The 14925-nt window shown below is 40.0% G+C and overlaps 1 protein-coding gene across 1 annotated transcript in view; it reads left to right on the top strand.

Moving 5' to 3' along the window:
- The window catches only part of CTNND2 (catenin (cadherin-associated protein), delta 2), a 538576-nt gene that overhangs the window by 361877 nt on the left and 161774 nt on the right, over positions 1-14925 (top strand). Inside the window, exon 8 of the mRNA XM_010571474.1 lies at positions 7952-8084. Coding sequence (XP_010569776.1) covers positions 7952-8084 — 133 coding nt within the window. The remainder of the gene's footprint in view (positions 1-7951; positions 8085-14925) is intronic.

Genomic DNA, 14925 nt, shown 5'->3' with positions numbered 1-14925 from the left:
TATTTATAGATCAGTACCGGTAGCATGAAAGATTATTTCGTAAAGGTTCATAAATACATTTCAATTAAAAAGACATTTGTAAAAGAAATCGGGGTAACCTTGAGCAGGTAATGCTTGTACCTCTGAATGTAATCGTGTTGAATTGGAAGCAGTAACCTAGAGCTGTAAATATTACCACGTGGGCCAGTGTCAGGTAATCTTTACTCAACTGTATCATCTTCAAAGTCTTTTCCTCTTAAGGTGAAAATGTCCAAGAAATCTACAGACAGTTCAGCTCCAGACCATTTTTGTTATGTTGAAGCAGTTCTCATCTTGCCTCTTCACAAGCTCATTTCTTATGGTTTTTCTTATTTTAAAATCTAAATCACAGGTAGTAATGTCAAAACAGAAAAGTGATGCCTTATTGGAGAACACATAAAGGACACAAAGGCAGAACTGCAGGAGGGTATATTTGCCATTGTACAAGTCAGTGTTAGCCCATTGCTGTATCGGAGAGGTGATTTTTTGAAGTGCTGGATTAGCCCTGAGCCTCAGGTTTATGGTTCTGGTGAAGACCTGGGACACGCTGAGCATCTCCATCGCGGCTTGGCAGCGCTGGGCAGGAATCCCGCGCGCCTGCCACAGCACAGCCTCCTCTGCACCTCGTTAGCAGACACAAATACATTGTAAAAACCACATTTGTGATGAATCTGTGTAAGCAGTACTGCATGGTGGTTCTGGTTTAAGCCACACAGAAGCAAAAACCAAGGAAAATGTCATAACCCAAGAGCAGCACCCAGGTTTTCTGCAGGATTGCCAAACATTTGTACAGCTGTTTTACATTCAGCTGTGCTAAGTTTGAAATCTAGGGAAGATGTAAGCTACATGCTTAGCTAAAAATAAAGTATATATCGAAGTGCAGTCAAATGTTGTTGACTGCTCATGTATTATACACTGAAATATTTAAATAGTACATTGCCAGAATGCAAAGTGTTGCCCATTTGCATCAGTGAAATTATTGATCAAGTAAAGTGTGGCCAGGTATGGCAGATAATATCCTAACACTGCACATGCTAACAGGTCACAGTCTGCCCGGTGTGTTACTCAAATGAAAATCAGTAACTGTTGGGCCAGGCGTATCTCTCTAATGTTTGCCTGCTCAATGCTGACAAGCTCTGAAATAAATGTTTCCCATACCTCAAGCATCATTGGGATCTGTAGTGAAATGCTTCCTCCTCTTTCTGATTCCATTTGTACCATTTATACAATTTTTTGCCTGCAAATCAAATTTACAGTTGTGCATGTATTAAAAAAAAAAATAAGCAATCCAGCAATGAAGAGGTTATTGTGATTGTTTTTTCATGTTACAAAGCCACTTGGCAAGCACGCTGCTCTAGCACTAGCAGCTCTTCAGAGAGTGTCAAGAACTCCATTAGAGGAAGAAACAAATGGTGAAGATTTGTGAGATTCAAGAATGGCAGGTTTGGAGAGATGTTTACATTTAGTCTGATCGTGTGACACTGGATGCATTTGCGTCAGTCATATGGAGCACCCCACACAGGCTGCGGTTTTCAGGTTGAATAAACAACAGCACAGATGGACTTCTTTGTTTCATTAGAACTTACATTTTTATTCATAGAAGATACATCTGCGGTGCCTCTTCTCTGGCCTTACTTCTGGTGCTTCCAGATTTAGCCTAAACTATGTCAGATTATTTTGTTCCTAACTTTTCCAGTAGTCTGGGTTTGGTTTATCTTTCTTGAAAGGACAAAAGAGAAGTACAGGTTGCTCTCTGCTGAGGAGGGTTCATTGCTGCCCTAAGGGGTTTGTACTAAGCCCAAACCTGCTGTTGTTGCTTGTTGTACACTTCTTTGGCCAGGTTTGACTGGAGAAGACAATATGGTGAAGGGTTTTGAGGGTTTTCCAAGGTGAGTGGAACAGAGATTGACATATCTGTATTTTATTTCCCAAAATTGTGTGCTAAAGGTACCCAGTGTTCATGTGTTACATATTCAAAGCAAATAGAGTAGTTCTGCCTCCTCTTGAACTGTAGCAGATCATTCAGACGGGGCTGACGATCTGTGTTTATGTATGTGCTTGCATATGGTACAGTATGTTTGAAAAGGGAAAATACTTTAAGGAAATACTTCAAATTTAACTCCCAATAAATTAAGTGTAATAAGTACGTGTTCACTTTTGTTTGACCAGCTGTCATAGAATCACAGAAAGAAAATGAGGGAACAAGCTGTTAGATGGCTTCTTCCTCTTTATATCATAGTCCTTGTCTGTGGATTATGTTTAAGTATTTTTTTATTTTTTTACCAGTTAAATTTAACATCTTGTCTTTGCTCTTTTTAAATGTACTAAGATAAACTCCTTAGAGAGAGATTCCTGTAGTATTGGTATATTCCCTTCCAAATATTTTTAATAGAAGTAAATTTCTCCCTTTAAACATGGGAGATAGTTCTTTCTTTGATCTTCTCTTGGCTCTTGATTAGCTCTCCTCATGTTTGATCCTGAGCTACATGTAGTTTGTTTTTTTCCTAGTACTACCAGAAAAACATTCTCGCAGCTCTCCTTTCAGAAACGAGGCAAAAGAGATTTTCAGGCTTTATTTATTGAATTTGGGGTGGGGCAAAGCAAACAGAAGGGTACATCTCTGTAGGCAGAAGTTCAGCAGAAAGTTTTGGAGACTGGAAGAGTTAGAAATCTAGGAGGAGTATCCTTCCAATCCTTCCGATCAGATTGTAATGTCTTTGCCTTGGAGCAGCACTTCATGTATGAAAACCTCTCCTTCACCAGTCTAAGACTGTCTCACGTATACGCATGCGTATTAAGGCAGGCGGGCGCATACGGACCAGTCTGGTTTAAACATACAGTTTTGTAATAAATATAACTAAAAATTGTGCGTTCTCTTTCTTCGATAAATGCTTGGTGGTAGTTCAGCCTTTGTCACGCATATGGTTCTTTATAGCAGGCGTCTTCACGGCGCTGCCTTTGGGGAATGCTGCTGAGATGGGAATAGCTCTGGGTGTCGGTGCTTGCCTGTGCCAACTGCTTGATTAGATGGGAATGTTCTGCTCTAATAATGTAAATCAGAAATAAGAACCCAAGCTCTCGTGAGATTCACTGTGACCAATGGATGGAGAGTGGACAGAGCCATCACACCCGCTTCTCCAGTGCTGTGTAGAAGCCTTAGTTACCCGTTGGAGACCTATGCTTTTAAAATTTATTTTGTAGCCTTTTTAAAATCAGTGCAGATATAGATGTAGCAGGAGTTTCGGTTTTGCTTTTCTGTGTGTCATCAGCATTTGCTGTAGCAGAAGAAAATTTTGGCATAATTCAAGCAAATATTCAGATGCAGTACATACTCCGTATTCAGCAGCACCTTTAAGTGATCCACATAGCCAGTGCACTCACCTGTGTTAATAACAATCTCTTTTAAGTCTGCATCTGCTTTACTTTCTGACATGTGCATGTGATACGACGGCAGGAGGAGGAATTGGTTTCGATGCAACACTTGCTGTACCCAAGTCAGCCTGGATTTCTTGGTGCTACCGCTTCCGCTGCTCAATTTCGGAGTAGTCGTGTCTCATGTCCAGCTCCTTGTTGATTCTCTTCAGTTGTTCACAGATAAAATGTAGCCTATTGTGATACTCTAGGCATACATATTGCCAGCTTACCTATAACTCCGTGTTCCGCTTTGGGTCCTCTTCCAGCCCTGGAACAGCAGCCTTCTGTAATCCATGGAACATCTGCCTTAGTCACCACTTCAAGCTAAAACCTTCTGCAGGATTCAAACCAAGATCAATCCTACATTCCTAGAGCACAGTTTCCATCAAAGAAAGAAGGTGGAACACCTCGGCGTGCTTTGGTCAGTCTCCTCAGATGAGGACGCGTCCTAGAAATAATGCACTTTTACAACCTGCCGAAATATTTGGAGCGCACGGCAAATGCTGGAGTTGTGGCACAGCTGTGACTCTCTTGTGGAAACCCACACCACCACCAGAAGCCTTTAGCTGACCTGAACAGCTTTGGCATTGGTGTTCCAAGGGAAACGTAGGCGATAGCAGAAGGTCTTGCATGTGCAGATGCTAGCTTACTCTTCATTTTTGGATCAACTACACAGATACTTTGTTAGCATTCTCAGAAATCGCATGCCATGCACCTCCTCTGATTTACTCCAGCCTTCTGGCTTGTTTCACCATCTGTGTGGATCGCCTCGCTCAGATTTTGTAAGCGTGGGGATGTTAATAAAGGACACAGGCGCAGCTAGTGTTTATTTAGGATATTCACTACAGTTTCAAATTTTGCTTAATTCTACTTTATAATTTTGCTAGGGACAGGATCCTCGTATGTTGCCAGTTTAACTAATTTCCATGTGGCACAACATCAGATGTTCCTCAGAATTGGAGGTAGATTTGATTTTCATTATCCTTCTCCCTTCCTTTAATCTGACCCTTATCTTGATCAAGTACTGACCCTACTACTGCTTTTTGTTGGTAGGCAGTAAAGATATTTCGCTATCTAATTTCAATTACTTTTCCAGGGTGCAACCCAGTTTATTCCCACTCTTGACTTCTATAACACACCTCTCTTCCCTACTAGTTTTTTCATCTTACTTTTTGTTTGACTCTCTATTTTAATATGTATTTTTTGTCATATAGGTATGCTTGGAGCCATGGCCTAAAAGTTCCCCCACATGTATGCAAAATGTTCCAGATAGTTTTGTACCTTTGTCTTCAAGAAATTCCAGTCTTCCTCCCTTCTCAAGACCTCTACCAGTTGACTTCATTGAGTAGCCTTCCTAACTTTCCAAAAATAAGCCAACTTTAAAAAAAAAAAATCAGTAGTTCAATTTTTCAAGTAAATGTTGTTAATAGAGCCACAAGCTTGCTGTTCTTAAAAAAACCAAAAGCCTCTTGTTTTTCTAGCTCACTTTTTTTTCTACCTATAAGAGACTTGTATAAAACAAATGAAAAATTTAAACCCCTGGAAACTAGTCCTTCTTGCCCTGAAGGCTTCTAAAATTATCACAATTATTCAAGCAGCCTTAACTGTTGACAGAAGTTTTTGTTTGTATTATATAGCTACCGTATTTCATTTAGAAACTGCTAAAAATATAATCATCTTAGAGACCATCTGCTTGAAATGACAGTGCATACTGGGGCTAAATTTTTAAACTTTTTTTCCTGCTTTGTTCATTATCTCTCCTAAAACCGGTTACATGACAAACTCAGTATTCATTGCTAAGGGTTACTTTTCTGAATTAATTTTCTACTTACGTGCAATGTGCACGCAATCATTTCCAACAAGTATTCATACATCACTTATTTGCTAACTTTTCTTCTGGGAGATCAGAGGGGAAGAGCAGGCACAGCCTTGTTTTCATATGTAAGTATCATGTTAAGACTGGAGGTTCATCAGAGCAATTAACTGTAGCTTTGACGAAGGGACCTTTTCCTTTTTGCCCCCTCATTGCCTGTTCTGGCCTGGATTCCAGGAGAAGAGGCAGAAGAGCTGGTTGTCAGGGTCCGTGCTGTGCTCTGCAGGTAACGGGCTTCTGGGTTGGTTGTTTTCTGTTCAAGTAATACACATACTATGAAGGAGGAAAATTCCTTTGGAAGAGAATGTGGTGATAGAAGTTCCAACACTTTGCAGTATAGTTATTCGGTGTAAAACAACTCATTTCAAATGTTCTTCCTGGTTGTCTTGTCATACAAGCTGTTTTCTTCAGTTATTTTGTATCGTCTCCAAAATACCAACACCTGCACTTGGCATCTGGGATTGAAAATGAGAATAAATTAGAAGTGGAGGTAGGATAATTAATTTGTCCTCAGTAAGGTTGGTGGCGTTTGGGTTTTCATTTTTTATTTTTATTTTAAAAAATATTCTGGAAGGTGTCTTTGGTTGGCTGAGAGCCATGTGTATATGCAGCAGGTCTAATATGTTTGAAGAACCTATTAATGAGTGTTAACATGGTTAACAGTAAGAAAGCAAATAAAAGAGGAAGCTAACACATCAAATAACATTGTTTCCATCACCTCTGTCAATTTGTGATTTGTTTATGGGATTGTACTACCCATTCTTAAACAGCAGTAAGTGTTCAACCAAAGAATCACTTCCTTTTGACCTCTTAACAGAGTCACAGTAAGCTGGTATACACAGAAAATGGGGCGTTTGCCTTCTTCGGCTGCCGAAGTTTCTAGCTTTCCCTGATACCTTTTACAACGTTGTCTGACTTTTCAAAATACCAATTCAATGTTAAGATCTTTCCGACATATGCAAAAGGTCTCTTGTAGAAGCTTCCCAACAATCTATATCATCTAAAGACTCACTGGAATAGTCCTTATGTGATTTATTATTACATCTGCATGGTTTCTTTGTATTAAACATTTAATGTGAAATTTAATATTCATGAGTTAACATCTGTTATGTCAGAAGAGAAATAGCTGATGAAATTCTGAGTGCATTTTTTTATATCTCCTATTTATATTCTGGATCTTCATAAAGATGCAATTATAATGACAATTCTTAATTTGGCAAACAACCCGTATGAGAAGAGAACAGACAATACCTCTGTTCTGTAGTAATTCATTATTATTGTAAAATGAGCCTTGTTTCAATGAAATGTCTTGGAGAACTGTTGTGCTTAAAGTGTGAGATGCCTGATTTTACTTGAGACAGACTGCAGAGCTACTGTGAATTCCCCCAGTGATGTATGCTTGGCCTCAGTGCAGCAGAATCCCTATAATTTGGGAAGGTAACTAATAATCAGGAGTATTTTTTCAAATGTTGTAGTTGGACTCTGCAACAGCTCTTGTGGGTTTTTTGGCAATGAACTCCCAGGTGATCATGGTAACTGCGACAGAGAACCTACAAACTTTTTCACAAGTCACTTTTTTCCCCTAATTTCCATCTATTACCTTGTATGTGTAGCACTAGATGGAAGATGGTCAAAATATTTCTATTACACAAGAAAATAGCTCTTAGGGAAAAGGCGTGTGAGAATTAAGTATCTTATGCAGAGTGGCTGCGTGCATCTCTGGCTCTTGGAACACAAAGTCCGTGAATGCTTTTACCCTTAAACACAGAGAGGGGGAAATTTACCTGAAGTGACAGATTGATTTTAAGTTCAGTTCTGGAAGCTGCAGAATACCTGCTGGGACTTGTTCAACACACTTGGATTCAGTTGTTTCATTTGATGCTAATGGTGTTTCATGCTTTGTAGGATTAAAGAAAAGTGCAAAGACCGAGTCTTTATATTTGCCTAGCTGCTTTAGATTGAGTAGAATGAATGAAGTTTTAAAAGTAATCTGATGTATAAGTATGTTTTGTATAATTGTAAAATTACAGAATCACAGAAGGGCTGAGGTTGGCAGGGACCTCTGGAAGTCATCTGGTCCGACCGCCTGCTCAAGCACAGCCAGAACTGTATAGTAGTTTTACATTGAGCATGGGCTGTATCTGGAAAAAATAAGCCAAAAGACAAAATCGGTCATTGCTTCCTATGTAAGATACCAATTTATATCAAACAAAGACTGCAGTACGTAAAAAGGACTTTTTGACAAACTAGCATTTCGTAGAAAATCATTTGTGGTTCTGATTCCAGCCTACATATTTTAATAGAGGAGAGTATAATGGTATGAGCATGTGTTTTCTTTCTTTTCTTATATTAAGATTTCATATAGCCATTTTTATTTAGGAAACTTTAGCAGCTAGAGACCTAACGCCATAAAGTTATTTACTCTAATTAAATTTTATGTAACCTTTTTTTTTTTTTGCAGACAAGTACAGTTTAAAATGAAAAATAGCTTCTAATTTGATTTAATGTTTGCTTTAAAATAATGGGGGGAAAAAAAATCAAGATTTTACTTAGACGTGTCTGTCTTCTTTGTTGACCCAACTGTTGCCACATTTATCCACTAATAGCAGAATTTTTGATGAATCATTCTTGTTTGTTTTCACACAGAGAGTTCGGATGGCGAGATCCAGAGCTTCCAGAAGTTATACAGATGTTACAGCATCAGTTTCCCTCAGTACAGTCCAATGCTGCAGCCTACTTACAACACCTCTGTTTTGGAGACAATAAAATAAAAGCAGAGGTAAGATTTATAAATGCTTTTTTCAGCAGTGATGCTGTCTGCCAGTTACCATCACCAATTGTTTATATGTACTTTAAAAAGAGTTACAAGAGAAATCATGTGTATATGTCTGGACCCATTCTACTCAAGCTTTCACTTAAGTCATTTGTTACCATTAGAGAAAGTCAAAAATGCACAAAATATTATTGTCACTCATTTTATTTGTTTGGTTTTGAATATTTTGATTGATTGGTATAGTCTTGATCTTACTGAAGCATATGGGCATTTCCTTAGGATTTTCAGAGAGAGAGATTTGGACACTAAATACACACACAGAAGATGAAAATTAAGCAAAAGGATTCCGAATCAAAGCCTGCTTTAATGTATGATTGTGTGAATAGAGTTTAATTTCACTGGGTTTGCAGCTCGAACTGTGATCGTTGGTCTATGATCTTGAAATTCAGTGCAGATTGTATCTAAAACGTAATTCAAACAGCAATATAGACTTTGTTCTGTACCTGTAGCTGATCGGTACTTCTTGCTTGCTTGTTCCCTGTGGTTAATGGGACCAGTTCAGCTTTTGGCACAAGTTGAAACAGAAGGAAGGCAGCTCTGAAGGATCTGACAAGCACACAGGAGTCAATTAAAATTGAATGAGTGAAGCTGTTACCAGCCCCAGCTGCCTCCCCTGGCCCTCTCAGAGATACTGCTAATCAGGGACATGTGGCGTGCACATAAATCTGTGCCTGTACTGGCATCTTTTAGCCTGGCATGTAAAGGTAAACCGAGATCAAGATCCGCTATTGCTTATTTGCCAGAACTGAGCAGTGATGCTGGCTTGCTAGTGCTTCATTATCCTCCCCCTCAGCATGTACCGCTCTGGATCTATCCAGCTACAGCAGTTTTCCCTTCTAGGCTTTTTCATGCTGAGGAAATTCCCAAGTGAGCAAGTAAATATGGGGTCTGCTGGCACTGGCAGAGCTGCACTGGTTGCATACATCACCTCAGACATCTTAGAAATAACAATTAAAAAAATATTTACATGAACGTAAAAATGAAGAATGTTTGTGCGCTGGAAAAGAGAAGTCTATTACAGGAATTGCTGAAAATTTTAACTACACACTTTCCCCATACTCTTTTCTCATCCTTATTTACAAATTGGTTTTTCAGTAAAAGAATTGATTGATCTCTGAGAAAGGCAGTTAAATGATTAGAGCAATTTATTCACTGTACAATCTGTGCTTCCTCCTGTTAGCCATAGATTGAGAGCCCCTAGGTAGCTAGCACATTTGAGGGGAGAAGATGGTTTGATTTTTGTTGCTAACCACTTATGGAAAAAGAAGACTGATTGTTGTTGATCTAACCATCGCACTAGGACATCAGCCTTTGTAAGCTTCGGGCTCAGGAGCTGGGAGGGTGAAGGTAAGTATATAAAACAGTGGAGCAGCAGACAGCTCTCTGAGCTTCTTCTCTGAAAGAGGATAACAGATAAAATGAGGATTTCATCCCATACATTTGTTACTATTCAGGGCTTTGATATATTCCTCACTCAATAATATGTAAAATGTCTTTGGAAACAAGTGGAAATACTTTTTTTTTTTTTAACAGTCCACCTGTGAACATGCTTTCAAACTGCTGCTATGTGGATTTCTCTAAGATGACAAAAAATGAGACGTATTGTATACTTTTCTAATGCTTTGTGAAGATTTTTAGACTACGGCATCCAACATTAGCAAACCATTTTATCTCTATCTGTATCTAACTTATCTATGAACCTATAGTATTTAACGATAAGTCCTGTTGTGTTTAGGCCATGATTCGGCAGAGTGCTTACACGGTTTCTGTTCGTTTATTGGAATCAGGATCTACCCAGAGGGCTCGGTAGTGTGCTTAGGGTCTGCTTGAGCTCTCCACTGAATAAGAATTTCTTGAGGAACCTTTTGTGTGAGGAGTTCAGTCAAAATCCTTTCGGTAAGGGGATGTCACAGCAGATATCCCAGATTCTTACTAGGCTTATGCCCAGCCAGAGGAACTCGAGTGGTGCAGTTAAACCTGCCTGGGACAACTCCTGTGCTAGCTGTTAAGGATGCGTCTGAATTATGAGTTGAACTAACACCTAAATAATAACAACTGCTATCAAAATTCACTCTTCTGCAAAGCATTTGTGTCGCAGTTGTGTGTTGTGGCCAGTTCTTCTCCATCTGAGAATGACCACATGTAATATCCGATTCCTTCTCCACGAAAAGCAGCACGCGTGTCCTGCCGCACGCAGCCGCAGGGAGACGCGCCAGCTCGGACACAAGGTGCAGGGAAAAGAAGCACCAGGACACATCCTAACTTTTATTTCCTTTGCAACCTCTTGTCAAATTAGTAATTACAAATTTTGGAAGTAGTAGTGTTATTATTTTGAAGTATGATTGTAACTGCTGCTCTTACCTGAGAGTTTTCTGCAGGTGCTACTTCTGGTCTCCTTGAGCATTGCTGACTGCGAGGCAGGCACTGCATCTGCTGTCAGTAGTGCTTCTCATTCTCTACCTTTACTCCTGGTGCTTGTTGGTTAGGTGGTGCAGCAGACGTTAGAATGGAGTTGAAGAAATGGGACTATTTCTGCTAATGTCTGATAGTTGGATTTTTCATCTCCTGTCGAGCAGTGACCAATCCTCGCTGAAGATCTCACCTATGTGAAAAGGGACATAGGGAGGCAGAAGGCTAAAGGTTGTAAAAATTGCCAGGCAGCCCATTACAGTTAGGCATAATGATTCTGAAATTCAGAATCTCAGAATACTTTAGCAATTCATTATATAAATTGTTCTTTCACTGATGCCAGTGAAGAGTGCATCTAAAAGGCAAAAGGAAGGGAGGGAAGAAGTTTTGATCAGATGTTTGAAGGCAAATGAAAAGTTGCTCATGCAGAAGAGCACAAGGCGGCCCTTTCAGATGGTATTTTCTCCTTAGGAGAGGGCTCTTACACACACCAACAATGGTGGGATTGTGCACAGAGCCGGAGTAGCAGGTCCTGGATGCCAAGGAGGAACAGACAGGGGATATAGGAAAAGAGAAGCATTTTAAAATACTCAGCAGAGAACAGTTCTTTAAAAGAGCACATTCTATTAAACACAGGATTCATTCTTCCACAGCATTTTTTCTTCCTATAATGACATCTTGCTCCTTTGTATGAGGTCACCATATCAAAGGATTGAGTTGTGCCGTTTCACACGCCATCACCGTTTTGCCCTCCTGGAAGATGGCAGCCTGCCATCAGCTGCGAAGGTGTGACGGGGCCCTCGGGGGGTTTGGCACCAACGACTTCTTTCCGCAAGCTAAGAAATTAATTTTTGCCATCTAAGCCACAACACTTGAGGTTCTTCTCTCAGGAAAATCGTGCAGGGATGCCAAATAAAAGAACAGTAACTGCCCAACTGTCCTGCCTGAAGCCTTCCCTTGCATCCTTAATAAACATCACTGGATCAGACAGTTTCCCCTTTATCTTGAAGAGCATTCCCATACACTCCCTTCAGAAGAAAAGTATCAGTCCAGACGTTATTGCATGGAGTTCTAAAAACTCACTGATTGCACGCTGAAAGCATTTCTTTTCCCAACTTGCTCAAAACCATCATTCACATTCATTTTTGTCATTAAACTTAAGGTATTTCTGCATCTTCTTTTGTGAGTTCTTCAGAGTGTGCCCAGAACTCTTTCAGCACAGTACCACCGCTCTTTCACATGTCAGGCAGCGGGCATAGACTGTATTAACCTCTTGTTTATCTTCATTGTAATTCACATAATTGCAGTGTTGTAGTAACTCCAATGTCATCCATAGTACTGCTAGATCCGTGAAGGGCAAGGATACATACGTGCCTGTTTCTTGCATGGCTTTCTCCCAGGGAATACTTACACTTAGTGTGGGGTGACGGAGAAACAGTTTGTGATGTTGCTTTTAGACCTGCTGGCTAACACCGACAGAATTCTTCACTCTGTAACATTTGAAGGATCCAGAAGGGGGGTTGGAGGTGCTCTCCTCGTCCTTGAAGGACATCTTGATTTTGTTACGGTGTTCTGCAAGATTCCCCTCTGTTTCCATAAGGGGTCCCAGAGAAAACAGAGTACCTTTCTTTTTCTATGGGTTTGAAGAAGAATCATTGTTTTGCATTCACCTTCCCATAGCCTTCCTCTTCTCTCTTTCTTTTTCCTCTAAAATCTCTTCAGTTAAAGGCTGGAATTCGGCTTGTCCAGTGGTGATACTGTCAGTTTTCCATTAAAGACTTTAGGTAAACTCCTTTAATTTCTGCATGCAAGATGATATAGACATGGTGTTTAATTTAAATGAAAGTAGTATCTTATAGGCAATACTGAAAAGTAACGTAAAAATTGCAGGGAGACTCTAAAACATATGTTGAGAGTGCATTTTAGTGCAGACAATAACTGCATACTTTTGGAGAAAGTATACTTCCCTGTTCAGTTATAAACATTTTATTAGTACTTTGATAACCATAATTTTCATATGTTAAACATCTGTACGGGTAAAATCTCACAGCGTGAGAAATATTTCCCTAAATGGCTTCACAAGGAATTTACTGTTTTAACGATGATTGTTTATATGTAGGGGTGCATGCCTGCACCTGATGCACAAAATGAGCACTGAGATGTTCGTGCTTTTGCTTACCTCTGTTGAGGTTACTGCATGCAGGACAGCTTGGGTCTATCTCCCCATCACCCTGGGCGATTGTAAATGTCGCACCTGTGCAAGTAAATGTCAAACAGTCCCTTTCAAATACACTTTTTGTGTAGCTTTTACTGGTAGAAGTTACTCTAATGAAGTAAAGCAGCACCCAGTGATGTACCCAGAAATAGTCTTTATGTAAGAATTTAATTTTTTTATTTTATAAAGCCTCATTAATGATGATTTTACAGGACCTAACCTCCAGGTTCTTACTGACCTCTAGTCTGTTCTCTAAGAAGTCAATGGACAGATGCTGTGTTGTTTTGCAGTATAGGTTGGGGGTTTTTACTGTCAGTTATTCATATACAAAATGCTATTTGGTTGGGGTTTTTTTACTATTTTACTCTCAAAGTATTTTTGGAAATGACCCTTTAATTTGTCTTTTGTAAATTGTCTTAGTTTGCATTATTGGAATAGTTTCTCCGACAAGACATTCCACTCCTTGCACCCTGTCATTCAAGGATATGATTTTACACTGAAAGAAAGTTAGCTGTAACTTCCATGCACAACCATCAACAGCACCACAGAGTCTTACTCTTCACAGTAAGACAAAGTACACCAACAACTTTATGATTGCTTCTTATCCCATTTCATTCAAGATTTTTTTTTTCTTTAGCATGAGGAATGCTGTTTTTCATTCCTCCTCAAGGCTTATTTATCTTTTTAATGTTATTTTTGCAAAGAGCTTTTGAACTGGTGGCACTTGAAGAATGCATTTCAACCAACAGAGGCTACACTGTTAGAGTATTTGTGGTGTACTGCATGTAGCTTACATGAGAAGTAACTGCAAAGTGTAAAATAACTGACCTGTAATTGTCAAAGGAGACTTGGTCAGCTGGGGGAGTGATGATAATTACAAACCCAAACTGTGACAAGAACAGCTAATTTGATCAATTTGAGTATCTGTTATTTTACCTTTCTCTAGCATATCTATGGCTCAAATCCACTCTATGATGCTGTGATGGAAAAAATTACCTATTTATGTTTCATTGTAGCCAGAGAGAGAAGAGAAAGATGGGGTAATTACGTGAAGATGTCATAAATGATGAACAGATTAAGTGAAAGCTATATACCTGAAATAAAATGGGTTTATCCTGAAAGCACTTGACTAAGTTTCAAGCCCTAGGTCCATTTTTAGCCCTGCATGACCCTGTAAAACGTGGATGAGAATTTTACTCTACTTTGATTATTTCCTTTTATTCTTCTCAAGGGCAATAAGTTGGCAACAGCCCGTCAATATGAACGCCTGCGCCGTTTCGGGTTGAAAACATTCGTGAGGGCTGTCTGTCTTTGCTTTCATTCTGGGCACTTTTATGACGTACTCAAACAGTGCCAAAAATGCCAAATCCTGCTCTTTGACATGGATGTAGGTGAAAGCAGAGGTGTGCCCTGGTGGAGCAGCAAGGGTGAAAGAGGATTATCCTGGTTGTCTGTTGGAGGGATCTCGGGTACTTCTTGTTTCACCAGCGGCTGCTTCAGGAGGTGGAAAGGTGCCCGAAGGAGACAGCGGTGGTTCACGCTCCGCGGGGCTGGACACGCGATGCTGGATCCTCGCCAGTGGCAGGCTCTCCTATGGTGTCCTAAATCACTGCTTTCTCCCGTCCCTCGGGTTGGGAGGGGAGGGTGCGAGGCTGTGTCCCAGGGGTCTTTCTGTCTCCGGTTTGCCTGGCACCGCGCATCTTGCGGCATTCTTGCAGTCACGTTAATTTGGAGTGGGATGTAGGGGCTGAAGGCATCTTTTCCCCTGTCCTATTGGAAGATTCATAAAAGACAAACCTGGAACAGATGAAGGATGAATCCTCTACTTTGTTAGATTTATAGAAACAAAGCCCTTTTTATCCCATGATCAAGATCTCATCGCTCCGATATACTAACTATGGCTTGTCTCACCTTCTTTCCATAGGAGAAGATTTTTTGAAAGCAACCTTTGCTTTCTGCTATTGCTGCTTGCTTTTTATGTTTTTTAAATCATCAGCCCCATTTGATCCCATCTTCGGACCTACGTAACCTCTCGTAATCTCTTTGCTCCTTTCCATTTTATTTATTCCAGCAGCCAGCGGCCTGAGATGTATTTCTGTGTTAAGGAAAGCAGATGTATGGTCTGTTCCTCCTGAGTAAAACAATGATTTCTGCACTTCAAGC

Source organism: Haliaeetus leucocephalus, unplaced genomic scaffold, assembly GCF_000737465.1.
Source record: "Haliaeetus leucocephalus isolate CR32 unplaced genomic scaffold, Haliaeetus_leucocephalus-4.0 Scaffold328, whole genome shotgun sequence".
Classification (NCBI taxonomy): domain Eukaryota; kingdom Metazoa; phylum Chordata; class Aves; order Accipitriformes; family Accipitridae; genus Haliaeetus; species Haliaeetus leucocephalus.
The sequence above is the reverse complement of the archived record's forward strand: the minus strand, read 5'-3'. Positions and strand labels throughout refer to the sequence as shown.